The sequence below is a fragment of the Arachis stenosperma genome, chromosome 2 (genome assembly GCF_014773155.1).
Source record: "Arachis stenosperma cultivar V10309 chromosome 2, arast.V10309.gnm1.PFL2, whole genome shotgun sequence".
NCBI lineage: Eukaryota > Viridiplantae > Streptophyta > Magnoliopsida > Fabales > Fabaceae > Arachis > Arachis stenosperma.
Window position 1 is genome coordinate 38,004,039 of NC_080378.1, and position 27,745 is coordinate 38,031,783.

General features: G+C 39.0%; 1 protein-coding gene and 1 non-coding gene across 2 annotated transcripts; both read left to right on the forward strand.

Annotated features, from left to right (window-relative positions):
- The first annotated feature begins 5,580 nt into the window (after positions 1–5,580).
- LOC130963822 (small nucleolar RNA R71) lies at positions 5,581–5,684 on the forward strand. Its single transcript, XR_009079941.1, has one exon. It is a non-coding gene; the product is annotated as a small nucleolar RNA R71 (small nucleolar RNA).
- Positions 5,685–19,276: 13,592 nt separating this feature from the next.
- LOC130962805 (uncharacterized mitochondrial protein AtMg00860-like) lies at positions 19,277–19,792 on the forward strand. Its single transcript, XM_057888972.1, has 2 exons — positions 19,277–19,429; positions 19,529–19,792. Exons 1-2 carry the CDS (start codon positions 19,277–19,279, stop codon positions 19,790–19,792), a joined length of 417 nt encoding a protein of 138 aa, XP_057744955.1.
- The last annotated feature ends 7,953 nt before the right edge of the window (positions 19,793–27,745 follow it).

Here is a 27,745-nt window from a genome sequence, read left to right on the forward strand (position 1 = left end):
ATAAACACTAGAGCCTTGATTGCTTGTAGAACAAAAGTGGTTGTCAGTCACCTTGTTCATAAGTGAGAATGATGATGAGTGTCACGGATCATCACATTCATCAAGTTGAAGAACAAGTGATATCTTGGACAAAGAACAAGCGGAATTGAATAGAAGAACAATAGTAATTGCATTAATACTCGAGGTACAGCAGAGCTCCACACCTTAATCTATGGTGTGTAGAAACTCCACCGTTGAAAATACATAAGAACAAGGTCTAGGCATGGCCGTGAGGGCAGCCCCCAAATGATCTAAGAACTAGATGTCCAAAGATGATCAAAGGATCTAAAAATAATCCAAAGATGAAAATACAATAGTAAAAGGTCCTACTTATAGAAAACTAGTAGCCTAGGGTGTACAGAGATGAGTAAATGACATAAAAATCCACTTCCGGGCCCACTTGGTGTGTGTTTGGGCTGAACAATGAAGCATTTTCGTGTAGAGACTCTCCTTGGAGTTAAACGCCAGCTTTGGTGCCAGTTTGGGCGTTTAACTCCCAATTAGGTGCCAGTTCCGGCGTTTAACGCTGGAATTTCTGTAGGTGACTTTGAACGCCGGTTTGGCCCATCAAATCTTGGTCAAAGTATGGACTATCATATATTGATGGAAAGCCCAGGATGTCTACTTTCCAACGCCGTTGAGAGCGCGCCAATTGGGCTTCTGTAGCTCCAGAAAATCCACTTCGAGTGCAGGGAGGTCAGAATCCAACAGCATCTGCAGTCCTTTTGAGTCTCTGAATCAGATTTTTGCTCAGATCCCTCAATTTCAGCCAGAAAATACCTGAAATCACAGAAAAACACACAAACTCATAGTAAAGTCCAGAAAAATGAATTTTAACTAAAAACTAATAAAAATATACTAAGAACTCAACTAAAACTACTAAAAACATACTAAAAACAATGCCAAAAAGCGTACAAATTATCCGCTCATCACAACACCAAACTTAAATTGTTGCTTGTCCCCAAGCAACTGAAGATCAAATAGGATAAAAATAAGAGAATATGCAATGAACTCCAAAAACATCTATGAAGATCAGTATTAATTAGATGAGCGGGGCTTTTAGCTTTTTGCCTCTGAATAGTTTTGGCATCTCACTTTATCCTTTGGAACTCAGAATGATTGGCTTCTTTAGGAACTCAGAATCCAGATAGTGTTATTGATTCTCCTAGTTAAGTATGATGATTCTTGAACACAGCTACTTTATGAGTCTTGGCCGTGGCCCAAAGCACTCTGTCTTCCAGTATTACCACCGGATACATACATGCCACAGACACATAGTTGGGTGAACCTTTTCAGATTGTGACTCAGCTTTGCTAAAGTCCCCAATTAGAGGTGTCCAGGGTTCTTAAGCACACTCTTATTGCCTTGGATCACAACTTTATTTTTTCTTTTTCTTTCTTTTTCTCTTTTTTTTTCGGTTTTTTTTTTCGCTTGCTTCCTTTTTTTTTGTATTCACTGCTTTTTCTTGCTTCAAGAATCATTTTTATGATTTTTCAGATCCTCAGTAACATGTCTCCTTTTTCATCATTCTTTCAAGAGCCAACATTCATGAACCACAAACTCAAAAGACATATGCACTGTTCAAGCATACATTCAGAGAACAAAATTGTTGCCACCACATCAATATAATTAAACTGTTATAAAATTCAAAATTCATGCAATTCTTTTCTTTTTCAATTAAGAACAATTCTTAAGAAAGGTGATGGATTCATAGGACATTCATAACTTTAAGGCATAGACACTAAGACACTAATGATCATAAGACACAAACATGGATAACATAAGCATGAAAATTTCGAAAAACAAGAAAATAAAGAACAAGGAGATTAAAGAACGGGTCCACCTTAGTGATGGCGGCTTGTTCTTCCTCTTGAAGGTCTTATGGAGTGCTTGAGCTCCTCAATGTCTCTTCCTTGTCTTTGTTGCTCCTCTCTCATGATTCTTTGATCTTCTCTAATTTCATGGAGGAGAATGGAGTGTTCTTGGTGCTCCACCCTTAGTTGTCCCATGTTGGAACTCAATTCTCTTAGGGAGGTGTTAATTTGCTCCCAATAGTCTTGTGGAGGAAATTGCATCCCTTGAGGTATCTCAGGGATCTCATGATGAGAGGGATCTCTTGTTTGCTCCATCCTTTTCTTGGTGATGGGCTTGTCCTCATCAATGGGGGTGTCTCCCTCTATGTCAACTCCAACTGAATAACAGAGGTGACAAATGAGATGAGGAAAGGCTAACCTTGCCAAAGTGGAAGACTTGTCCGCCACCTTGTAGAGTTCTTGGGCTATGACCTCATGAACTTCCACTTCTTCTCCAATCATGATGCTATGAATCATGATGGCCCGGTCTAGAGTAACTTCGGACCGGTTGCTAGTGGGAATGATTGAGCATTGGATAAACTCCAACCATCCTCTAGCCACGGGCTTGAGGTCATGCCTTCTCAATTGAACCGGCTTCCCTCTTGAATCTCTCTTCCATTGTGCGCCCTCTTCACATATGACTGTGAGGACTTGGTCCAACCTTTGATCAAAGTTGACCCTTCTAGTGTAAGGATGTTCATCTCCTTGCATCATGGGCAAGTTGAATGCTAACCTTACATTTTCCGAACTAAAATCCAAGTATTTCCCCTGAACCATTGTAAGATAATTCTTTGGATCCGGGTTCACACTTTGATCATGGTTCTTGGTGATCTATGCATTGGCATAGAACTCTTGAACCATCAAGATTCCAACTTGTTGAATGGGGTTGGTAAGCACTTCCCAACCTCTTCTTCGGATCTCATGGCGGATCTCCGGATATTCACCCTTTTTGAGTGAAAAGGGGACTTCGGGGATCACCTTCTTCAAGGCCACAACATCATAGAAGTGGTCTTGATGCACCCTTGAGATGAATCTATCCATCTCCCATGACTCGGAGGTGGAAGCTTTTGCCTTCCCTTTCCTCTTTCTAGAGGTTTCTCCGGCCTTAGATGCCATAAATGGTTATGGAAAAACAAAAAGCTATGCTTTTACCACACCAAACTTAAAAGGTTTGCTCGTCCTCGAGCAAAATAAGAAAGAAGAGAGTAGAAGAAGAAGAAATGAGGAAGAAGGGAGTGGCTTATGTATTCGGCCAAGGAGGGGGAGAAGTGGTGTTTAGGTTGTGTGAAAATGAAGGGGTGAAGAAGGGTTTATATAGGAGAGGGGGGAGATGGGGTTCGGCCATTATGGGTGGGTTTGGGAGGGAAAGTGGTTTGAATTTGAAGGGTGAGGTAGGTGGGGTTTTATGAAGGATGGATGTGAGTGGTGAAGAGAAAGATGGGATTTGATAGGTGAGGGGTTTTTGGGGAAGAGGTATTGAGGTGATTGGTGAATGGGTGAAGAAGAGAGAGAGTGGTGGGGTTGGTGGGGATCTTGTGGGGTCCACAGATCCTGTGGTGTCAAGGAAAAGTCATCCCTGCACCAAATGGCATTCAAAATCACGTTTTGAGCCATTTCTGGCGTTAAACGCCGGGCTGGTGCCCATTCCTGGCGTTTAACGCCAGGTTCTTGCCCTTTTCTGGCGTTTAACGCCAGTCTGGTGCCCCTTTCTGGCGTTAAACGCCCAGAATGGTGCCAGACTGGGCGTTAAACGCCCAACTGCTAGCCTCACTGGCGTTTAAACGCCAGTGGGTTCTTCCTCCAGGGTGTGCTATTTTTCTTCCTGTTTTTCATTCTGTTTTTGCTTTTTCAATGGATTTTGTGACTTCTTATGATCATCAACCTACAAAAAAAACATAAAATAACAAAAGAAAATATATAAAATATAATCATTGGGTTGCCTCCCAACAAGCGCTTCTTTAATGTCAGTAGCTTGACAGAGGGCTCTCATGGAGCCTCACAGATACTCAGAGCAATGTTGGAACCTCCCAACACCAAACTTAGAGTTTGAATGTGGGGGTTCAACACCAAACTTAGAGTTTGGTTGTGGCCTCCCAACACCAAACTTAGAGTTTGACTGTGGGGCTCTGCTTGTCTCTGATTTGAGAGAAGCTCTTCATGCTTCCTCTCCATGGTGACAGAGGGATATCCTTGAGCCTTAAACACAAAGGATTCTTCATTCACTTGAATGATCAGTTCACCTCCATCAACATCAATCACAGCCTTTGCTGTGGCTAGGAAGGGTCTGCCAAGGATGATGGATTCATCCATGCACTTCCCAGTCTCTAGGACTATGAAATCAGTAGGGATGTAATGGTCTTCAACTTTTACCAAAACATTCTCTACAAGTCCATGAGCTTGTTTTCTTGAGTTGTCTGCCATCTCTAGTGAGATTCTTGCAGCTTGTACCTCAAAGATCCCTAGCTTCTCTATTACAGAGAGAGGCATGAGGTTTACACTTGACCCTAAGTCACACAGAGCCTTCTTAAAGGTCATGGTGCCTATGGTACAAGGTATTGAAAACTTCCCAGGATCTTGTTTCTTTTGAGGTAATTTCTGCCTAGACAAGTCATCCAGTTCTTTGGTGAGCAAAGGGGGTTTATCCTCCCAAGTCTCATTTCCAAATAACTTGTCATTTAGCTTCATGATTGCTCCAAGGTATTTAGCAACTTGCTCTTTAGTGACATACTCATCCTCTTCAGAGGAGGAATACTCATCAGAGCTCATGAATGGCATAAGTAAATCCAATGGAATCTCTATGGTCTCATTTTGAGCCTCAGATTCCCATGGTTCCTCATTAGGGAACCCATTGGAGGTCAGTGCACGCCCATTGAGGTCTTCCTTAGTGGCGTACACTGCCTCTTCTTCCTCTCCAAATTCGGCCATGGTTATGGCCTTGCACTCTCCTTTTGGATTTTCTTCTGTATTACTTGGGAGAGTACTAGGAGGGAGTTCAGTAACTTTCTTGCTCAGCTGTCCCACTTGTGCCTCCAAATTCCTAATGGAGGACCTTGTTTCAGTCATGAAACTTTGAGTGATTTTGATTAGATTAGAGACCATGGTTGCTAAGTCAGAGGGGTTCTGCTTAGAATTCTCTGTCTGTTGCTGAGAAGATGATGGAAAAGGCTTGGCATTGCTAAACCTGTTTCTTCCACCATTGTTGTTGTTGAAACCTTGTTGAGGTTTCTCTTGATTCTTCCATGAGAAATTTGGGTGATTTCTCCATGAAGAGTTATAGGTGTTTCCATAGGGTTCTCCTAGGTAATTCACTTCTTCCATTGAAGGGTTCTCAGGATCATAGGCTTCTTCCTTAGATGAAGCATCCTTAGTACTGCTTGGTGCATTCTGCATTCCAGACAGACTTTGAGAAATTAAATTGACTTGTTGAGTCAATATTTTGTTCTGAGCCAATATGGCATTCAGAGTGTCAATTTCAAGAACTCCTTTCTTCTGACTAGTCCCATTGTTCACAGGATTCCTTTCAGAAGTGTACATGAATTGGTTATTTGCAACCATTTCAATGAGCTCTTGAGCTTCTGTAGGCGTCTTCTTCAGATGAAGAGATCCTCCAGCAGAGCTATCCAAAGACATCTTGGATAGTTCAGAGAGACCATCATAGAAAATACCTATGATGCTCCATTCAGAAAGCATGTCAGATGGACATTTTCTGATCAATTGTTTGTATCTTTCCCAAGCTTCATAGAGGGATTCTCCATCCTTCTGTCTGAAGGTTTGGACTTCCACTCTAAGCTTACTCAATTTTTGAGGTGGAAAGAACTTTGCCAAGAAGGCATTGACTAGCTTTCCCCAAGAGTCCAGGCTTTCTTTAGGTTGAGAGTCCAACCATATTCTAGCTCTGTCTCTTACAGCAAAAGGGAATAGCATCAGTCTGTAGACCTCAGGGTCAACCCCATTAGTCTTGACTGTGTCACAAATTTGCAAGAACTCAGCTAAAAACTGATGAGGATCTTCCAGTGGAAGTCCATGGAACTTGCAATTCTGTTGCATTAGAGAAACTAATTGAGGCTTAAGCTCAAAGTTGTTTGCTCCAATGGCAGGGATAGAGATGCTTCTCCCATAGAAGTCGGGAGTAGGTGCAGTATAGTCACCCAGCACCTTCCTTGCATTGTTGGCATTGTTGTTGTTTTCGGCTGCCATGGGTTCTTCTTCTTTGAAGAATTCGGTCAGGTCCTCAACAGAGAGTTGTGCCTTAGCTTCTCTTAGCTTTCGTTTCAAGGTCCTTTCAGGTTCAGGGTCAGCTTCAACAAGAATGCCTTTGTCTCTGCTCCTGCTCATATGAAAGAGAAGAGAACAAGAAAATGTGGAATCCTCTATGTCACAGTATAGAGATTCCTTGAGGTGTCAGAGGAAAAGAAAAATAGAAGAAAGAAGAAGGAGAAGAATTCAAACTTTAATTAGATGGAGTTCGAATTGTGCATTAAGAAGGAGTTATACTCCATAAATAGAAGGATGTGAGAAGAGGGGAAGAGAATTTTCGAAAATTAATTAAAAAGATGTCAAAAACATTTTGAAAATTTGATTGATAATTTTCGAAAATTCAAAGTAGAAAAGAAATCAAGTGAGTTTTGAAAAAGATTTTGAAATTAGAAATTAAAAAGATTTGATTGAAAAAGATGTGGTTAAGAAGATATGATTGAAAAGATATGATTTGAAAACAATTTTAAAAGATATAATTTTTAAAAATTAATGACTTTCCTAACAAGAAAAGATATGATTCAAACAGTAAACCTTTCTCAACAGAAAAGGCAATATACTTGAACTGTTCAATCAAATCATTAATTGTTAATAAGTATCTTTGAAAAAGGAAAGAATTTGATTTTGAAAACATTTGATTGAAAAGATATGATTTGAAAAATATTTGATTTTGAAAAACTTTGAAAACTTGAAAAAAAATTGATTTGAAAACAAAATCCTCCCCCGTGTGCCATCCTGGCGTTAAACGCCCAGAATGGTATCCATTCTGGCGTTTAACGCCCAAAATGCTACCTTTTTGGGCGTTAAACGCCCAACCAGGTACCCTGGCTGGCGTTTAAACGCCAGTCTGTCCTTCTTCACTGGGTGTTTTGAACGCCCAGTTTTTCTGTGCAATTCCTCTGCTGCATGTTTTGAATCTTCAGTCCCCTGTACTATTGACTTGAAAATAGAACCAAGATCAAATAAACAAGGCATGCAAAACACCAAACTTAAGATTAGACACTAGACTCAAACAAAAAACATAAAATATTTTTGGTTTTTATGATTTTGTAAATTTTTTTTTTTGTGCTTTTTTTCGAAAATTATGTGAAAATAGAAAATAAATGTTTCAGAATTCTCAATTTGAATTTCCAGGAATCATTGCAATGCTAGTCTAAGACTCCGGTCCAGGAATTAGACATGGCTTCACAGCCAGCCAAGCTTTCAAAGAAAGCTTCGGTCCAAAACACTAGACATGGCCAATGGCCAGCCAAGCCTTAGCAGATCATTGCTCCAATAGCAAGAGTGATAGAGATCAACAAGCTATTGTGATGGTTAGTTGAAACCTCGGTCCAATAAGATTAGACATGGCTTCTCAGCCAGCCAGATTTCAACAGATCATCATGAAACACTAGAATTCATTTTTAAGAACTCTGAAAAAAAAAATACCTAATCTAAGCAACAAGATGAACCGTCAGTTGTCTATACACAAACAATCCCCGGCAACGGCGCCAAAAACTTGGTGTTGTTGCCGGATCAAAACTTGGCACTGTTATTGCAGGGAACAAATGCGAAACTGTAGTTAGGACATTTAATTCCCCGGCAACGGCGCCAAAAACATGGTGCACGAAATTGTGATCACTACAACTTCGCACAACTAACAAGCAAGTGCACTGGGTCGTCCAAGTAATACCTTACGTGAGTAAGGGTCGATCCCACGGAGATTGTTGGTATGAAGCAAGCTATGGTCACCTTGTAAATCTCAGTCAGGCAGACTCAAATGGGTATAGTGATAAACGAATAAAGCATAAAGATAAAGATAGAGATACTTATGTATATCATTGGTGAGAGCTTCAGATAAGCGAATGAAGATGCCTTCCCTTCCGTCTCTCTGCTTTCCTACTGTCTTCATCCAATCCTTCTTACTCCTTTCCATGGCAAGCTCATGTAGGGTTTCACCGTTGTCAGTGGCTACCTCCCATCCTCTCAGTGAAAACGTCGCCTATGCTCTGTCACAGCATGGGTAATCAGCTGTCGGTTCTCGGTCAGGCCGGAATAAAATCCATCGATCCTTTTGCGTCTGTCACTAACGCCCCGCCTGCTAGGAGTTTGAAGCACGTCACAGTCATTCAATCATTGAATCCTACTCAGAATACCACAGACAAGGTTAGACCTTCCGGATTCTCTTGAATGCCGCCATCAGTTCTCGCCTATACCACGAGGACTCTGATCTCACGGAATGGCTGGCTCGTTTGTCAGGTGAGCACTCGGTTGTCAGGCGATCAACCATGCATCGTGTATCAGGAATCCAAGAGATAAACACTAGAGCCTTGATTGCTTGTAGAACAAAAGTGGTTGTCAGTCACCTTGTTCATAAGTGAGAATGATGATGAGTGTCACGGATCATCACATTCATCAAGTTGAAGAACAAGTGATATCTTGGACAAAGAACAAGCGGAATTGAATAGAAGAACAATAGTAATTGCATTAATACTCGAGGTACAGCAGAGCTCCACACCTTAATCTATGGTGTGTAGAAACTCCACCGTTGAAAATACATAAGAACAAGGTCTAGGCATGGCCGTGAGGCCAGCCCCCAAATGATCTAAGAACTAGATGTCCAAAGATGATCAAAGGATCTAAAAATAATCCAAAGATGAAAATACAATAGTAAAAGGTCCTACTTATAGAAAACTAGTAGCCTAGGGTGTACAGAGATGAGTAAATGACATAAAAATCCACTTCCGGGCCCACTTGGTGTGTGTTTGGGCTGAACAATGAAGCATTTTCGTGTAGAGACTCTCCTTGGAGTTAAACGCCAGCTTTGGTGCCAGTTTGGGCGTTTAACTCCCAATTAGGTGCCAGTTCCGGCGTTTAACGCTGGAATTTCTGTAGGTGACTTTGAACGCCGGTTTTGCCCATCAAATCTTGGTCAAAGTATGGACTATCATATATTGCTGGAAAGCCCAGGATGTCTACTTTCCAACGCCGTTGAGAGCGCGCCAATTGGGCTTCTGTAGCTCCAGAAAATCCACTTCGAGTGCAGGGAGGTCAGAATCCAACAGCATCTGCAGTCCTTTTGAGTCTCTGAATCAGATTTTTGCTCAGATCCCTCAATTTCAGCCAGAAAATACCTGAAATCACAGAAAAACACACAAACTCATAGTAAAGTCCAGAAAAATGAATTTTAACTAAAAACTAATAAAAATATACTAAGAACTCAACTAAAACTACTAAAAACATACTAAAAACAATGCCAAAAAGCGTACAAATTATCCGCTCATCACCTTTGCAAGAGCAGAGCAGTGTGTGCTGATTGCTTATTCTCTATTAATTTGGTCATGGGCCACGCTTTTAAAAGCGTGGCCTAAGACTCCAAAGTGTACCCCAACTTCAAAGTGTACCCCAAAGCTCTTTTTTTCTCCTTTTTGGCTTATTTTGTGCTTCTTTGCTTCTTTTTCTTTTTATTTCCTACAAGATTTATAAAATTAAAATATCAAGAAAATATATCATTTAAGTACAAAAGCATTCAATATTTAAGCACAAATCATCAATTTCTTGTATGAAAAAGCATAGAAAAATAGGTATATGATGACATGTCATCACAACACCAAACTTAAACCTTGCTTGTCCCCAAGCAAGAAAAGAATCATGCGATAAAGATTGACAATCCAAGGTAAGAAAAATAGCAACGCAATGTTCATGGTTAGCTAGTTTTCTATGCATGCTTCAATCACAAAAGAAATGTAAATGATTGATGCTTCTATCTAGCTCATTTTATGAAATCTTTTTCTTATAATTCTTCCTTGAAACAAGCTTTTAATTTTTTTTTAGCTTCTCCTTTTGGGTGCTTTGCGCCATGAGTTAATAACAAAGCTACGACTTCTAAATGCTTTGTTTTCAAGTATTACCACTTGATACATAAGCACCACAAGCATTTAATTAGAGGACTTCATTAAGCTCATTTTTCTTTTCTTTTCTTGACTCTTTAATCATTGATGCTCAGAGCCTTGAGCTTTGAGGGAGTGCTTTTGCACTTGAGCCTAGCCTTGACTTCTAAGTGTTTTGTTTTCAAGCATTTGGCTTGATACATAAACACCACAAGCACTTTGCAAATAAATTACCATTGGTACTCAGAGCCTTCAGCTTTCTCATTCTTTCCCTTTTTCTTTTCTTGCTTTAATTGTATTTGCTTCTTCAAGGTTTTCATGATTTCAAAAGATTTCACAAAATGTACTAGATGAAAAACATCAATTAAATAAAATCCAATGCAATTGAGCAACAATCAATCATACTAGCTTTCCAATACTTGTATGCACATGCTAAATTCTTCTTTAATTCCTTAGTCATACCACACATGCATACAGAAAATATAAAGACAATCATGCAATTTAAAGTGCTGGAAATAAATGAGAGGAAAAGGAACTTTACAAACTTGCAATTCATCTTCTCTATTGTTGTCATTTTCCTCCCATTCTTCTCCTTCCCATACCAACTCAGAATGCTTGCTTATCCTCATGCAACAATTAGAACAATGGCTATGGGGCTAAGATGGATCATGAATGTCTTACACAATGAAATGTTAATAGCAAATGTGTTTTAAGCAAGCAAAATTAAAGATAATAATCAAGGCACAAGAGACAGAGACATTGTGATTGCAAACTTAAGATGGTGAGCACAATACATTGCATAAAAGATAAGTGGCACACCAAACTTAGTGTGACACTTTCACTTGGAATCAATGCAAGTATCCAGTAAAGATTTGAAGCAAATTGTGTTGCATAGCAACACCAACCTTAGAATGCAATCCTATGTCCACTTATTTGAATTAAAACCAAGCAAATGAAACTGTTATTTATTAAGTACAATCACCAAGCTAAGAATCTGTCATTAATAAAGCTATCTTGGTAATGTATTAAGAAACACAGTAAATAAGCAAACTAAAATGAAAGCATTAAAAACAAAGAATTAACTAAAGTAAACAGAATAAAAAAATATCAAACCAAAAGAAAATTAACACTGCAAAGACATTATGGTTATGCAGATGATGAGCGGCTAATTTATACGCTTTTTGGCATTGTTTTTAGTATGTTTTTAGTAGTTTTAGTTGAGTTCTTAGTATATTTTTATTAGTTTTTAGTTAAAATTCACTTTTCTGGACTTTACTATGAGTTTGTGTGTTTTTCTGTGATTTCAGGTATTTTCTGGCTGAAATTGAGGGACCTGAGCAAAAATCTGATTCAGAGACTGAAAAGGACTGCAGATGTTGTTGGATTCTGACCTCCCTGCACTCGAAGTGGATTTTCTGGAGCTACAGAAGCCCAATTGGCGCGCTCTCAACGGCGTTGGAAAGTAGACATCCTGGGCTTTCCAGCAATATATGATAGTCCATACTTTGCCCAAGATTTGATGGCCCAAACTGGCGTTCAAAGTCACCTTCAGAATTCCCAGCGTTAAACGCCGGAACTGGCACCAAAATGGGAGTTAAACGCCCAAACTGGCACAAAAGCTGGCGTTTAACTCCAAGAAGAGTCTCTACACGAAAATGCTTCAATGCTCAGCCCAAGCACACACCAAGTGGGCCCGGAAGTAGATTTTTATGTCATTTACTCATCTTTGTACACCTTAGGCTACTAGTTCTCTATATATAGGACCTTTTACTATTGTATTAATCATCTTCTGATCTTTGGAATCGTTTGATCTTTAGATCTTTTGATCACTTTGGGAGGCTGGCCATTCGGCCATGCCTAGACCTTATTCTTATGTATTTTCAACGGTGGAGTTTCTACACACCATAGATTAAGGTGTGGAGCTCTGCTGTACCTCGAGTATTAATGCAATTACTATTGTTCTTCTATTCAATTCCGCTTGTTCTTGTTCCAAGTTATCACTTGTTCTTCAACTTGATGAATATGATGATCTGTGACACTCATCATCATTCTCACCTATGAACGTGTGACTGACAACCACCTCCTTTTTACCTTAGATTGGGTGAATATCTCTTGGATTCCTGATACACGATGCATGGTTGATCGCCTGACAACCGAGCGCTCGCCTGACAAACGAGCCAGCCATTCCGTGAGATCAGAGTCTTCGTGGTATAGGCAAGAACTGATGGCGGCATTCAAGAGAATCTGGAAGGTCTAACCTTGTCTGTGGTATTCTAAGTAGGATTCAATGATTGAATGACTGTGACGTGCTTCAAACTCCTGAGGGCGGGGCGTTAGTGACAGACGCAAAAGAATCACTGGATTCTATTCCGGCCTGATCGAGAACCGACAGATGGATAGCCGTGCCGTGACAGGGTGCGTTGAACATTTCCACTGAGAGGATGGGAGGTAGCCACTGACAACGGTGAAACCCTTGCATAAGGTTGCCATGGAAAGGAGTAAGAAGGATTGGATGAAGACAGTAGGAAAGCAGAGAGACGGAAGGGACAAGCATCTTCATACGCTTATCTGAAGCTCTCACCAATGATATACATAAGTATCTCTATCTTTATCTTTATGTTTTATTCATATATCATCTATACCCATTTGAGTCTGACTGACTAAGATTTACAAGGTGACCATAGCTTGCTTCATACCAACAATCTCCGTGGGATCGACCCTTACTCGCGTAAGGTTTATTACTTGGACGACCCAGTGCACTTGCTGGTTAGTTGTGCAAAGTTGTGTTTATGCCATGGTATTGAGCACCAAGTTTTTGGGGCCATTACTAGGGATTGTTTGAGTTGTGAAAAGTAGTGATCACAATTTCGCACACCAGCAGACAAGTGGTGTTGCTGAATGATTTGCATAGAAAAATAGGTGGCACACCAAACTTAGAATCTTGGTGTGTCACTTTCATTTTTTTGATTTGATGCAATCATCCAAAAAGATTGAAAACAATGTGTTGCATGGCAACACCAAACTTAGAATGTAACCATATGCCAATTTATTGAATTTAAACAAAGCAAAGAAAGAAAACAAAGCAGAGAAGAGAAATTATACCTACAATTGGGTTACCTCCCAATAAGTGCTCTTTTAGTGTCATTAGTTTGACATGTTGTTCTTCACTTTCTTCCTCTTCTTCCAGTTTGTTAAGAGGAATGACCTCAAAGGAGGGAAAGATTCAGCTAGTGTCCCTTGTCTTGGCCTTTCCTCAGCAAGCTTCCTTTTGCAAATGGCTTGATTGATCTTGCTTGCTGGATTAGGGACAGAATTGGTGTTCTTGCTAGTTTCCTTCACTCTTTTGGATTCAAGACTTGGTTGCTGTGTGATTATTGGAGTTTCGTATTCATCCAGAGCTTTTTGAATTGGTGGTTCCATGAGCTTTTCTTCTATGTACTTCTCTGCTTCACTTGAGTGTAAATTTTCTAGAATGAATTCCTCACTTTCTTGCTCCTCCACTCCTTTCTTTGCACCCAACATTTGACTTAATAGTTCTTTTATAGAGGAGGTTTGTTGTTCTTCCCAAGATTTCTTCATCTCCTCTTCATATTTTTCGATCACAGATTCAAGGGAATTTTGTGAGGGTTGTGAATGTTCATGTTCCTTTGTCACCTCAAGTAGCGTTTGTGAATGTAAAATCCTTGGCTCATGTCCCTCATCCTTCATTGCAATTTCACTTGACACAGGGACCTTTTGTTTTTGTTTTTCCATTTTCTCCTTCCATGCTTTCGACAATTGGCCTAACTGCACTTCTATATTTTTGAGGGAGTTCTCTTGTTCTTTCTGGTACTTCTCTTTCTCCTTCGCAAATCTTTTGAGCATGGACTCAATCTTTGAGATTCTTTGGCTATTGGAAGTTTGTGTGAGTGGTAAGTTTTGAAAGGGGCTTTTTGTTGAAGCATGGTCAAGTGATGATATCTTTGGATGAATATCATATGGAGCATTAGAATTCCTTTCCCAGCCACCATTGGAATTTTGACTTGCATCATTTTGTGGTAGAGGGAAATATCCCATATGGTTTTCTTGCTCATCTTGTGTCTGTGAAGCAAATCTCCATGGATTGGAGTGCTTAGAATTTGTATTTTCTTGGTGATATTTCCAACCACCATTAGAGATTGGTGATGGTGGGTGATATCCCATAAAATTTTGTTTGACCATAAGATGAGTTGAACTCCATTTGTATTTTGTAAACATCAATGAAATTTGAAATTCATGTCATAGAGAAAGAATTTCTTAGTGAGGCAATAGCTCAAACACCTTGCTATCAATTTAAAACAGAGAACAAAAACAAAAAAATGCTTGATCTAGAATTCTCACCCACTTAATCATTGTTGATCTAAATCAATCCCCGGCAACGGCGCCAAAAACTTGATGGTGTTTTTGCGGAAAAACGAATTTCCAACACACAAATCCAACCGGCAAGTATACCGGGTCGCATCAAGTAGTAATAACTCACTTAGAGTGAGGTCGATCCCACAGGGATTGATAGATCAAGCAACTTTAGTGGGTGATTAGTTTAGTCAAGCTAACATTGAAGGAATATTGGATGAAATGTTGCCAACAGAATTGTAATTGACAGGAAATTTAAAGTTGCAGAAAGTAAGATTGCATAAAACTTAAAGTGCAAGAAAGTAAAATAGCTGAAACTTAAATTGCACGAAATGTAAATTGCATCAAATGTAAAGGGGATTGGGTGCAGGGAATTTAAAATTCAACAAGAAAATGTAAAGAGCAATCAAGCAGAGGAGTAAAAGATGAAATAAGTGCAGCAGATTTAAACAGAAATGGAAAATTGCTTGAAGAAACAACACAGAATGTAATTAAGCTCAATTGTGAAATTTAAAGAGACAAGTAAAGATCTCAGGGAATCAATGAGACTAGAAAACAAGTCTAGATCTCAAGCCCTTCCTTGATTCAACAGAGAATAATAGAGAAGCAAGCAGTAAAGAGATTTTTTATTCAAATCCTTAATTTCTTGAATTATGCATAAAATTAACAAGAGAAGTTGCAGATGGAGAATGAAAACAGAATTCCTTCCAATCTCCACCCAAGATTCAAAACAGAAATGAAAACTAAGAGAGAGAGCTCTCAAATCCTAATGCTCCCTAGTGGAGCTAGCCTCTTTCTAATCGAGCCTCTTTTTTTAGAGCCAACCTCCTCTCTGAAATGAGAGTGATGCCCTTTATATAGGCTTTTTACAAAATAAAAATAAAATGAAATTGAAATTAAAAATAAATTCACAAAATGAAATTCCTAATCTAGCTTGTTCTTGTGCCTTTGAGTGATGATATGGGCTTTGCTTGCTTTGGATTTGAGGAGAAATGGGTTTAGTTGGCCTTGATTCAATTTGGTGAGGAATTGAATTAAATTGAATTTTGGTTGATTTTGGCCCATATGTTGCTCCCAGGAGGCTGCTCTGCTCTTGTGGAGGGCAGAGCAGGGAAGCCTTGCATGTGGATCCAACTAGCGTGCCAAGTGTGGAAGCATCAGGATGCTACCCTGCCCTTGGGGAGAGCAGAGCATTGGCTTGTGGTGTGTCTTGTGCGCGCACCAAGTTCCTTGACCGTGCCAAATTGTGCGTGCAACAAGTCCCTGGCCGTGTCATGATGCGCTTGTGTGCGCCAAGGAGTAGCGCCTAAGCCTTTACTTCCTTGAAGGTCTTGTGTTCGAACCTTGGTGAAAGCACTTGGGGGAGCAATTTTCCTTGATTTTTCATGAAGAGAAGCACGACATTGCGCTGCTCTCCAAGAGGGCAGAGCAGAATAATGAGCGCTACATTGCTTTGGAGTGAGGCTCCAGCTTCGAACCTTGGTGGAAGCACTTTGGTTTATTTTCGCTTATTTTTGGCTCTTAAAGATGCCTTTCACTCATGCCTCAATTTTACGCCAAATATGGATTGCTATATGTCGTTGGAAAGCTCTGAATCTCAGCTTTCCAATGCAACTGGAAGCACATCAATCGAACATCTGTAGCTCATGTTATAGCCCTTTGAAGTAGGCATGGTCATGTTGTGAGCGGCCAGATTTTAACTTAGCAAAAATTTGCTCCAACCTCACTTTGTCTCATCATGATTCTGCCCTGCCCTTTGCAAGAGCAGAGCAGTGTGTGCTGATTGCTTATTCTCTATTAATTTGGTCATGGGCCACGCTTTTAAAAGCGTGGCCTAAGGCTCCAAAGTGTACCCCAAAGCTCTTTTTTCTCCTTTTTGGCTTATTTTGTGCTTCTTTGCTTCTTTTTCTTTTTATTTCCTACAAGATTTATAAAATTAAAATATCAAGAAAATATATCATTTAAGTACAAAAGCATTCAATATTTAAGCACAAATCATCAATTTTTTATATGAAAAAGCATAGAAAAATAGGTATATAATGACATGTCATCAGCAGTACAGATTCATATTTTAATTCTGTAAGGCAGAGGGGTTATTTCCTGCTACAGAAGTACCGTGACCACCTATTCCATTTCTGTAGTGGTAGAGGGGTTATTTTCTGTATACAGAAGGTGTGTCGGCATACATCCCTGCAGTGACAGATGTGTTATTTCCTGCGTGCAGTGGACCCTGTGGTGGCAGAGGGGTTATTTTCTGTACACAGGGGTATAGCCAATTGGAAAGTCATACCCGTTTCAGCTGCTTCGGGTTACGTCGGGAGCGGGTAGAAACCGACAGATGAGCTCGTTACCTGCACTAGGGCTAGACATGCATCATACTTGGTTGTGCATTTTCTCTATTATGATTGTTGCATGAATGTACGCTTTATTTGTTTGTATTCTATTCTCCGTGTTTGTGTCTGTATTTTACTTTCTTGTATTCTTCTACTTGTGAACTATTTTCTGTTTTCTCTATTTTCTCTATTTATCTGTCTTCTATTTACTACTTCTCTACATTTTGTTTTTCGTCTGCCAAACAACACAGAATTAATGAGCTTAACTAATAACCCCGACCCTACTAAGAACTCCCTAGTTCTTACCCATTCTCTCTCCCTTCCCCCTCCAGATGGAAGCATGAGTACCCTTCCGTAGTTCGCTGATGACCGTCCGTAAAGAGGATTTCGCTCTAGGTAGTCTTCTGAGTCTAGGGTGAATCCCATTTTCTGTTCATATGTATATACGGTGAGGCCAGCCAACGTCTGCACCCCGTTTGTACGCGAACTTTAACCTAAATCCTGTGTACGAGACTCCTGCTGTGTGGCTACTTGATGAGGTACCAGAGAGACGTCCTATGACAATGTCTGATTGTGCAGAGGAGTAGCAGATTATGCTCCACCTTTTGATGATGTTCCACCTTACTTGAGTTTTGAAGACTTAGAACGTAGTTTCCCTCACTTTAGTAGTTTAGAGGGACTAGGTAAGTATAGAGTCTAGGCTAGCCTGGGTGCCAGCTTAGGGACTTCTTGGACAGGTCAGGGCCTGGGATGTTGTATATATATATATATATATATATATATATATATATATATGTATATAGATATTATTTAGCTATATCTAGGGGTGTTCTAACTAAAGATCTTTACTCTAATAAAGGCTGGTTCACGGAATGTTATCAACTGCTTGAGATGTATTTATGTATGGTTGTTTATAACTATTTATTCTATTATTATTTGTGAATTGCTTATGAATGATTCTGTTTATTAATCCAAATGTCTTTTTTTTAAAAAGGTACCTCGCAAATCAACTATGTTTTTAACAACGAATCAGGCTCATATGATAAATAATAGATAATAATTAGGAAGAAAAAATTGGTAGCACCCAGCTTCCGGTATGATCTAGACATATTGAAAATTGTGTCGTTACAATTTGGTATCAGAGCAGTTCATTCCCAATAGAGCCTGGGGTGTGGACTGACTATGCTTCATTGTATACTCTGCTTGTGTGTCTCATGCTGTTAGGGTATCTTCAAGATACATTTGGCATGAATGTCTATGAGTGCTCATTTTGGAAATGTTCATGCCTTACATGAAATATTAAGACTGATCACCTTAATGTTGATTGTTTGGTGCGGATAGGACCTTAATGACTGCGAATAGGCATAGTTTAATCGAGCTCTAAACGACGAATCATTGCGAGGCACAGCTATCCTCATAGCTATTATGATCTCCATGGCCATGGCTATGTTAGATTTGGATACTGTAAGCAATGAATGCTTGCTTTATTTGTGAGGAACCTGGACATATGGCTAGGAACTGTAAGAAGAGAATGATCCAACAGCTAACCGGGACCCAGCAACAAGGCCAAGTGTCTGCTATGACTGCTGATGATGCTATGCAATCAGACGCCCTGATCCAAGGTCAGTGTTATGCCAAAAATCGATTTCTAACTGTACTGTATAACTCGGGTGCATCGCATTCCTTTATTTCTTTAACTGTTGCTCGTGAGTTGGGACTAGATTTTTCTGAGTTGAACTTTGATCTAATTGTCCATACACCTGTATCCCAAAATGTTTTGACTAGTTTAGTGTGCCTGCAAGTACCGTTCACTATTAGGAACAGAACTTTTATACATGATCTAATCTGTTTGTCTCTATGTGGTTTAGAAGTTATTCTAGGATTAGATTGGTTGTCCAAGTATCATGTTTTCCTTGATTTCTATGAGAGAACTGTTGTTATTCCATCTGATAGTTTAGATATTAAACCATTTCTGTCTCATACTTTATATCTGAATTCTATAAGAGTTACCTTAGCCGGGAGTAATTGTGAGGGGTACGTTCTGTTAGAGGCTAGCTCGAATGATAGTGAATTAAGCCTGGAACAGATCCGAGTGGTAAAGGAATTTCCTGATGTTTTCTCGGATGACATAGCTGAATTTCCTCCTCAGCGAGAGATAGAATTCAGTATTGAACTAGTACCTAGAACCGGACCGATTTCCATAGCACTGTACCGGATGTCACCACTAGAACTTGCGGTATTAAAGAAGCAGTTGGATGAGCTACTTGGAAAGAAATTTATTCGTCCTAGTGCATCACCTTGGGGAGCTCTAGTATTGCTAGTAAAGAAAAAGGATGGTGGAATGAGACTTTGCGTAGATTATCGACAGTTAAAAAAAGTCACTATCAAGAACAAGTATCCACTTCCACGGATAGATGATTTGATGGATCAATTGAAAGGTGCAACTGTGTTCTCGAAGATTGATTTGTGATCGAGCTATCACCAGATTCGAGTAAAAGAGTTAGATATACCGAAGACTGCATTTAGAACTCGATATGGTCACTATGAGTATACGGTTATGTCGTTTGGACTAACTAATGCTCCTGCAATTTTCATGGATTACACGAATCGTATTTTCCATACGTACCTTGATCAGTTCATAGTAGTTTTCATAGACGATATTCTCATCTATTCGAAGACTGAAAGAGAGCATGAAGAGCATCTAAGGACTGTATTGTAGATGTTGAGGACTTGGAAGTTATATGCTAAACTATCAAAGTGTGAATTTTGGACAGAGAAGGTGGCATTTTTGGGACATGTTATATCACAGGGAGGAATTGCAGTGGATCCTTCAAAAATTAAAGCAGTAGTGCAGTGGGAACCACCTACGACCATTACAGAAGTTCGGAGTTTTCTCAGACTTGCTGGCTATTACCGGAGGTTCATCAAAGGATTTTCACAGATAGCCTTACCTTTGACTTACCTTACACGAAAGGAAGTTCCATTTATCTGGACGGCGGAGTGTGATAGAAGTTTCAAGATGCTTAAGGAAAAGCTAACAACTGCACCTGTATTAGTACTACCCAATCCATAGAAACCTTTTGAAGTATACTGTGATGCCTCTCATAAAAGACTTGGGTGTGTGCTAATGCAAGACAAAAATGTGGTGGCTTATGCTTCCCGGCAGCTGAGACCTCATGAACAAAATTATCCGACGCATGACTTGGAATTGGTTGCAGTGGTGTTTGCTCTGAAGAATCTGGAGGCACTATTTGTATGGCGCTCAACTAGAAGTTTTCTCTGACCACAAAATTTTAAAGTATATCTTTGACCAGAAAGATCTTAATATGCGACAGCGAAGGTAGATGAAGTTCCTGAAGGACTATGATTTTAAGTTAAGTTATCACCCAGGAAAAGCGAACGTGGTGGCAGACGCCTTGAGCAGGAAGAATTTGAGTATCTCTTGGATGATGATAAAGGAAGAGAAGCTACTTGCGAAATTTGAGGACCTTAAGTTGGCTATGACTGAGACGTCAAGTGGAGTCCGTTTGGCGCAGTTGCATATAACACCAGATTTTAAGATTAGGATTCAGCAAGCACAAGCACAGTACTCAGAAATGATGACGATGCTGAGACAGATGAAAGTAGAGGAACCAGAAGCTATAAGACTAGATCGTAGCAGTCTCTAGAGATACAAGAACAGAATTTGTGCGCCTAGCTCTGGAGATTTGCGGCAAAAGATTCTTGCAGAAGCTCATCAAAGTAGATTTTCTATGCATCCTGGAGTAATAAAGATGTATCAATATTTGAAACAAATGTTCTGGTGGTCGGGCTTAAAAAAAAGAGGTAGCTGATTATGTCTCAAAATGTTTAACCTGCCAGAAGGGAAGGTGGAACACCAAAAACCGTCAGGAACCCTGCAACCCTTAGAAATACCACAATGGAAATGGGAGCAGATCACTATGGATTTTGTCACGGGATTGCCAAGGACCTCAACAGGACACGATACCATTTGGGTAATTGTGGACAGGTTGACAAAATCAGCGCACTTCTTTCCGATTCGAGTTTACTATACATTAGAAAGGCTGACACGGATATATATTCAAGAAATCGTACGATTGCACGGAATACCTTCGTCAATTGTTTCATATCGAGATCCGAGGTTTACTTCCAGATTCTGGGGAGCTTTTCAAAAAGCTTTAGGAACAGAACTGCATATGAGTACAGCATACCATCCTCAGACAGATGGACAATCAGAGCGGACAATCCAGACATTAGAAGACATGCTAAGATCTTGTGTAATGGATAACCAAGGCAGTTGGGATAGGTATTTGCCATTGGTCGAGTTCGTCTACAACAACAGTTACCAATAAAGTATCGGGATGGCACCATATGAAGCTCTCTACAGAAGAAGATGTCAGACACCATTGTGTTGAAATGACGATGGAGAAGCTAGTGTCTTAGGTCCAGACTTAGTGTAAGAAACTACTAAGAAGACAAAGGAGATTCATCGGAAGATCCAGACAGCACAAAGCCGTCAAAAGAGCTATGCCGATAATAGACGTAGACCCTTAGAGTTTAGTGAGGGAGACCATGTCTTTCTTAAAGTAACCCCGACTACTGGAATAGGTAGAGCCCTTAAGATTAAAAAGCTTAACCCTCGATACATAGGACCTTTCCAAATCCTTAAAAGAGTCGGTCTAGTAGCTTATCAAGTAGCCCTTCCTCCCTATCTGTCAAACCTTCATGATGTTTTTCATATCTTGCAACTTAAGAAATTAATTCCCGATGAGAGTCACATTTTACAACCAGAAACAGTACAGTTACGAAACCATTTGACATATCAAGCATCACCAGTTAGGATCGTAGAAAGAAGTGATAAGCAGCTAAGAGGCAAAACTGTTCGCTTAGTCAAAGTAGCTTGGGGATAAAAAGGAGAAGAAGAGCACACTTGGGAACAGGAAGATAAGATGAAAGCTGATTACCCGCATCAATTCTCAGGTAACTGAAATTTTGAGGGCAAAATTTTCTTTTAGAAGGGTAGAATGTAACAACCCCAGTTTTCGAGTACGCGAGATCTTTTCTGAAAGTACGGAGAACTCCGGAGGATCAGTAAGGGGAGAAGCTCTGATATATCATCAAGTATCTCAATCCTCATTGTCATTATGCCATCTTTAAGTTAGAACCTTTTCCGAGGCAAGCTCGATAACGCAGTCACGAAGAACATAGTTTTTGAACCGTATCGATTAGGAGTTTTGATTCGATTTTTCGTAAATAGCCTCAGTTTAATGAACCGGACTCGATTCATGAGAAAATAGAGGTAATAGGGTAATATTATCATTATATTAGTATTAGAAGCTTCTTGAATAATATTATAAGGTTACCTGGTCAGTTTTAGTTAAAAACAGAAAATCGGTTTAACCGGGTTCATAGTTTACTGGTGCAGCTTAGCACTAGCACTCTCTGATGAATTTAGCAATGCTAAGGCCTCATTATACATGTTTTATTCTCATAATAAATATGTTACTAGTTTCATTTATGCTATTAGCTCAGAAAATAATTTTTAGAGATGTTTTTGCAAGTGTTCCGATACATCTAGTTTTAGTAGTTATAAACCTGAGATATTTTAATATTATTTTAATCCACCTCCAAGCCAACCAATCACAACTCACCCTACACCCCCAAAACCCCCAAGGCTGGCTCATTTTCACTTTGTGGCCGAAAATAGGTAGAGAGAAAAAGAGAGAAAAGTTCATAGTTCCAAATCTTCAAAGCTTGATTTCTGCTGAACTAAAACTCAAATCAAAATTCCAATCCGACCAAAATGATCCTCTCTTTTTTCTCTACATGATCATATGACTTATCAAGTCTGGAATCAAGGTGAGTTGGCTGCACCATCTCCCTTTTGATTCGGTTTCAAGGAAACATGCTTAAAAATGTGTTTTCTTGATGTTCTTCATTAAGAATCATGCTTAACTTGACTTGAGGGCCAAGAAACGTGATTTTCCAGCAAGTCTAAGGTAGAAATCACTTCCTAACGTGCTGAGGGAGAATTTGTTAGTTGAGGGTTTTTTGATTTAAAGTTGTTCTTGATGTGATTTAGGAGGAAAAAGTGCTTTAAGAACACTTCAAAGAGTAACCGGATTTGGAGCAGCAAATCAAGGTAGGGTTTGACGAATTTAATCTTGATTGATTGTGTTTGAGTTGTGTGATTATGATATGGTTTGTCTGTGCTTGAAATTGATTGTTTGTATGAGTAATTCTTGTTGAAATTTTGGTGAAAATTTGATGAAATTTGATGAAATTCAAGCTATGAATGTGTGTTCTTGTAGCTGCTGGAAAAACGAACCCTAGAGCTTAAATTGAGGTTCAATTTATGTTTAAAACATGTAGGAAATATGGGGTTTTAGTGGCTGGGATTTTATTTTGAATTTTGGTAAAAATCGGTTGCTGAAAAGACTGAAAAACGGGTAAAAACAGAGAAAGAATCTGAAGAATATACAAAGAACACGAAGAACACTTTGAGTGTGGTGAAGAACATTGAAGAACACCTTTTAGATCTTAGAAAGAGCAAGGAAGTAAAAATTTTGGTGTTTGGGGGGTTATTTGGTAATTGCTGAAAGTTAGGGTGGTTAAAGTAGAAATATTAAAAGTTACGGGTGGTAAAAAGTAAATTTTAAAGGTTAAAAGTAAAAGGTAAGGTAATTTTCGAAAATATATTAATAAAATAATAAAAAATAATAAAATATTAAATAATAACATTTAATTAAAAATAATATTTTAATAAAAATAATAAAATAATGCGAAAAAGGCAGTTTTCTGTAAAAGCTTTAGAAAGACAACTTTAAGCGCAGAATCTCATAATTACCTTCATAAAACACCTAAGGAGTGGTAATAACATGATAGTGAGGCAAATATAAAGGAAAGATAAGAAGTTAAAGAAAAGATAAAAACCAAAGAAAAGTCTGTAAAGTCTTAATGACAGAAAAACAAACAGAAATTAGTGAACGAACTAGGGCAACATAGTTAGTCCTTGAGTTGCGACTAGGGTTAGGTATTATATGAAAAGTTAAACTGTTTCAGTATAGACTTAATGAACCTATACTTGGGACAGGCTAACTATTCATACCGAAATTTACATAAGCTTTAAATACATACGTTAAACAAAAAAATCAGAGAAAAGTAAAGAGATACAGAGAAGAGAGTAATTAGAGCAGAGTAAAGAAAAAAAGAGAAAAGAGTAGTATGATAAAAAGCAAAGGACCTGTTGAAGGGTCATCTGTTGCTTAAAGCAACCCAAGAGGTGCTTGTTTGTTTATTTGTTGCATTAAGGCAACTCCAGAGTTATTTGTTTGTTTCTCTCTCCCTTCTCCCTCAAGATGGAAGCATGAGTACCCTTCCATAGTTCGTTGATGACCGTCCGTAAAGAGGATTCCGCTCTAGGTAGTCTTCTGAGTCTAGGGTGAATCCAGTTTTCTGTTCATATGTATATACAGTGAGGCCAGCCAACGTTTGCACCCCGTTTGTACGTGAACTTTAACCTAAATCCTGTGTATGAGACTCCTGCTGTGTGGCTACTTGATGAGGTACCAGAGAGACGTCCTATGGCAATGTCTGATTGTGCAAAGGAGTAGCAGATTATGTTCCACCTTTTGATGATGTTCCACCTGACTTGAGTTTTGAAGACTTAGAACATACTTTCCCTCACTTTAGTAGTTTAAAGGGGCTAGGTGAGTATAGAGTCTAGGCTAGCCTGGGTGCTAGCTTAGGGACTTCTTGAACAGGTCAGGGCCAGGGATGTTGTATGTATATATATGTATATAGATATTATTTAGCTATATCTAGGGGTGTTCTAACTAAAGATCTTTACTCTAATAAAGGTTGGTTCACGGAATGTTATCAACTGCTTGAGATGTATTTATGTATGGTTGTTTATAGCTGTTTATTCTATTATTATTTGTGAATTGCTTATGAATGATTCTGTTTATTAATCCAAATGTTTTTTTTTTTAAAAAAAAGGTACCTCGCAAAATCACTACGTTTTTAACAACGAATCAGGCTCATATGATAAATAATAGATAATAATTAGGAAGAAAAAATTGGTAGCACCCAGCTTCCGGTATGATCTAGACATATTGAAAATTGGGTCGTTACAGTTTGCACTCTATTTGCTCAAGTGTTTAGGGTCGATTCACTCAATTCTCCCTTAATCATGCTTTTCAAGATTTGTTTTTCTTCTAACAATCAACATATACTTCATGCATGCAGACATCTATCATGAGGTCTTTCTTTTGGTTGCAATGGGGCTAGGGTTAAGGTAGGATGCATATATGGTTAAGTGAGCTTGGAATTTGAATCTTTGATAAGCTTAAACTTCCCACCTAACCTATGACATCCTATACAATTAAGTTCTAACCTAACTACCCATTTTTCACTTTTTTAACATACTCATGCATTTTCTTTTCATTTTACAACACTTATGCATTGATCCTTATTGAGCTTCGCTTTGGGGCATTTTGTCCCCTGTTTATTGTTTTCTTTTTCTTTGTTTCTTTCTTTTTCTATTTTTTTCTTTTCTTTTTCACATTCTTTTCTTTTCTTTTCTTTTGTTTTTCTCGTTTTTTTCTTTTTGCAATAAAGTATATACAAAAGTATCAATGCATAAGGTTTATACATTCATTACACATGAGCATGTACCCAATTCTCAATATTTACAACAAAAATACAAAACTACCCTTTTATTCCCCCAATGTCCCAAGATTCCCACACTTGAATGATCTACACACACTAGCCTAAGTTAATCAAAGATCCAAATAAGGACATTTATTGTTTTTCACTTTAAGGCTTGTAATGTGCTAAATTAAAGAATAAAGTGGGTTAATCGTAGGCTCAAATTTGGCTAACAAAGGAAGATCAAAGGTAAGGTGATGAGCGAAAAATTTATACGCTTTTTGGCATTGTTTTTAGGTAATTTTTAGTAAGATCTAGCTACTTTTAGGAATGTTTTCTTTAGTTTTTATGCTAAATTCACATTTCTGGACTTTACTATGAGTTTGTGTATTTTTCTGTGGTTTCAGGTAATTTCTGGCTGAAATTGAGGGACCTGAGCAAAACTCTGATAAAAGACTGACAAAGGACTGCTGATGCTATTGGATTCTGACCTCGCTGCACTCGAAATGAATTTTCTGGAGCTACAGAATTCCAAATGGTGCGCTCTCAACGGCGTTGGAACGTAGACATCCAGAGCTTTCCAGCAATATATAATAGTCTATACTTTATTCGGGATTAGATGATGAAAACTGGCGCTCAACTCCAGTTCTACGCTGCATTCTGGAGTCAAACGCCAAAAACACGTCACGAACCAGAGTTGAACGCCAAAAACACGTTACAACTTGGCGTTCAACTCCAATAGAAGCCTTAGCTTGTGTAAAGTTCAAGCTCAACCTAAGCACACACCAAGTGGGCCCTGGAAGTGGATTTCTGCATCAATTACTTACTTCTGTAAAACCTAGTAGATAGTCTAGTATAAATAGGAGTTTTTACTTTTATATTTTCATCCTGGATTGTAATTTTTATCCTGTGATCACGTTTTGGGGGCTGGCCTCTCGGCCATGCCTGGACCTTCATCACTTATGTATTTTCAACAGTGAAGTTTCTACACATCACAGATTAAGGGTGTGGAGCTCTGCTGTACCTCGAGTTTTAATGCAAGTACTTCTATTTTTTATTCAATTCGACTTATTCTTGTTCTAAGATATTTGTTGCACTTCAACTTAATGAATGTGATGATCCGTGACACTCATCATCATTCTCACCTATGAACGCGCGTGACTGACAACCACTTCCGTTCTATCTTAGACCGGGCGCATATCTCTTGGATTTCTTAATCAGAATCTTCGTGGTATAAGCTAGAATTGATGGCGGCATTCAAGCTTATTGATGGCGGCATTCATGGGAATCCGGAAAGTCTAACCTTGTCTGTGGTATTCCGAGTAGGATTCCGAGATTGAATGACTGTGACGAGCTTCAAACTCGCAATTGTTGGGCGTGATGACAAACGCGAAAGAATCAAGGGATTCTATTCCAACATGATCGAGAACCGACAGATGATTAGCCGTGCTGTGACAGAGCATTTGGACCATTTTCACTGAGAGGATGGGATGTAGCCATTGACAACGGTGATGCCCTACATACAGCTTGCCATGGAAAGGAATAAGAAGGATTGAAGGAAGGCAGTAGGAAAGCAGAGATCCAACAGGGACAAGCATCTCTAGACACTTATCTGAAATTCCCACCATTGAATTACATGAGTAACTCTATCTTTATTTTCTGTTTATTATTATTATTCGAAAACCCAATAATCAATTATTATCCGCCTGACTGAGATTTACAAGGTGACCATAGCTTGCTTCATACCAACAATCTATGTGGGATCGACCCTTACTCACGTAAGGTTTATTACTTGGACGACCCAGTACACTTACTGGTTAGTTGTGCGGAGTTGTGACAAAGTGTGATTTATGTTTGAGAGCACCAAGTCTTTGGAGCCATTGTTGATGATCACAATTTCATCCACCATAAGGCCATTTGGGTAAGTGAGCTAAATGAAATGATGGCCTCAATCATATAAATGCATGAATACACAAAATAATGGACATAAAGAATCAAACAAGCTAAAGATTACAATCATAGAAAGAGAATAATGCACACAAGAAGGAAATATAAGTGGTTATAAGATGTAACCACACCATTAGGCTCAAAACCCACTTGCTTGCGTTCTTAGCTTAAAAACATGGTCCACAATATATATAATTCAAGCAAGTTCTATGAAAAGTTTTCCCTCAAATTAATTGGTGCCCTATAGATAGAAATCCTTGAAAAATTTTATTATTTTGACTAAGCTTATTGTATATACATATGCAAAATTAAGAAAATGCAAGTAAAAATCCTAAAATCCTAGAATGAAATGCAAAAGTGTTGGAATTAGAAACTTATCACCCAAAATCGCCGACCGGTCGGACGAATTCCCCACACTTAAAAGTTTGCA

Bases quoted from the DNA above. Each gene is read 5' to 3' on its own strand.
- LOC130962805 (XM_057888972.1), top strand. From the start codon at position 19,277: ATGTCGTTTGGACTAACTAATGCTCCTGCAATTTTCATGGATTACACG. The intron at 19,430-19,528 runs GTATTGTAGATG...GTTATATCACAG, and splicing joins ATGAAGAGCATCTAAGGACT to GGAGGAATTGCAGTGGATCC.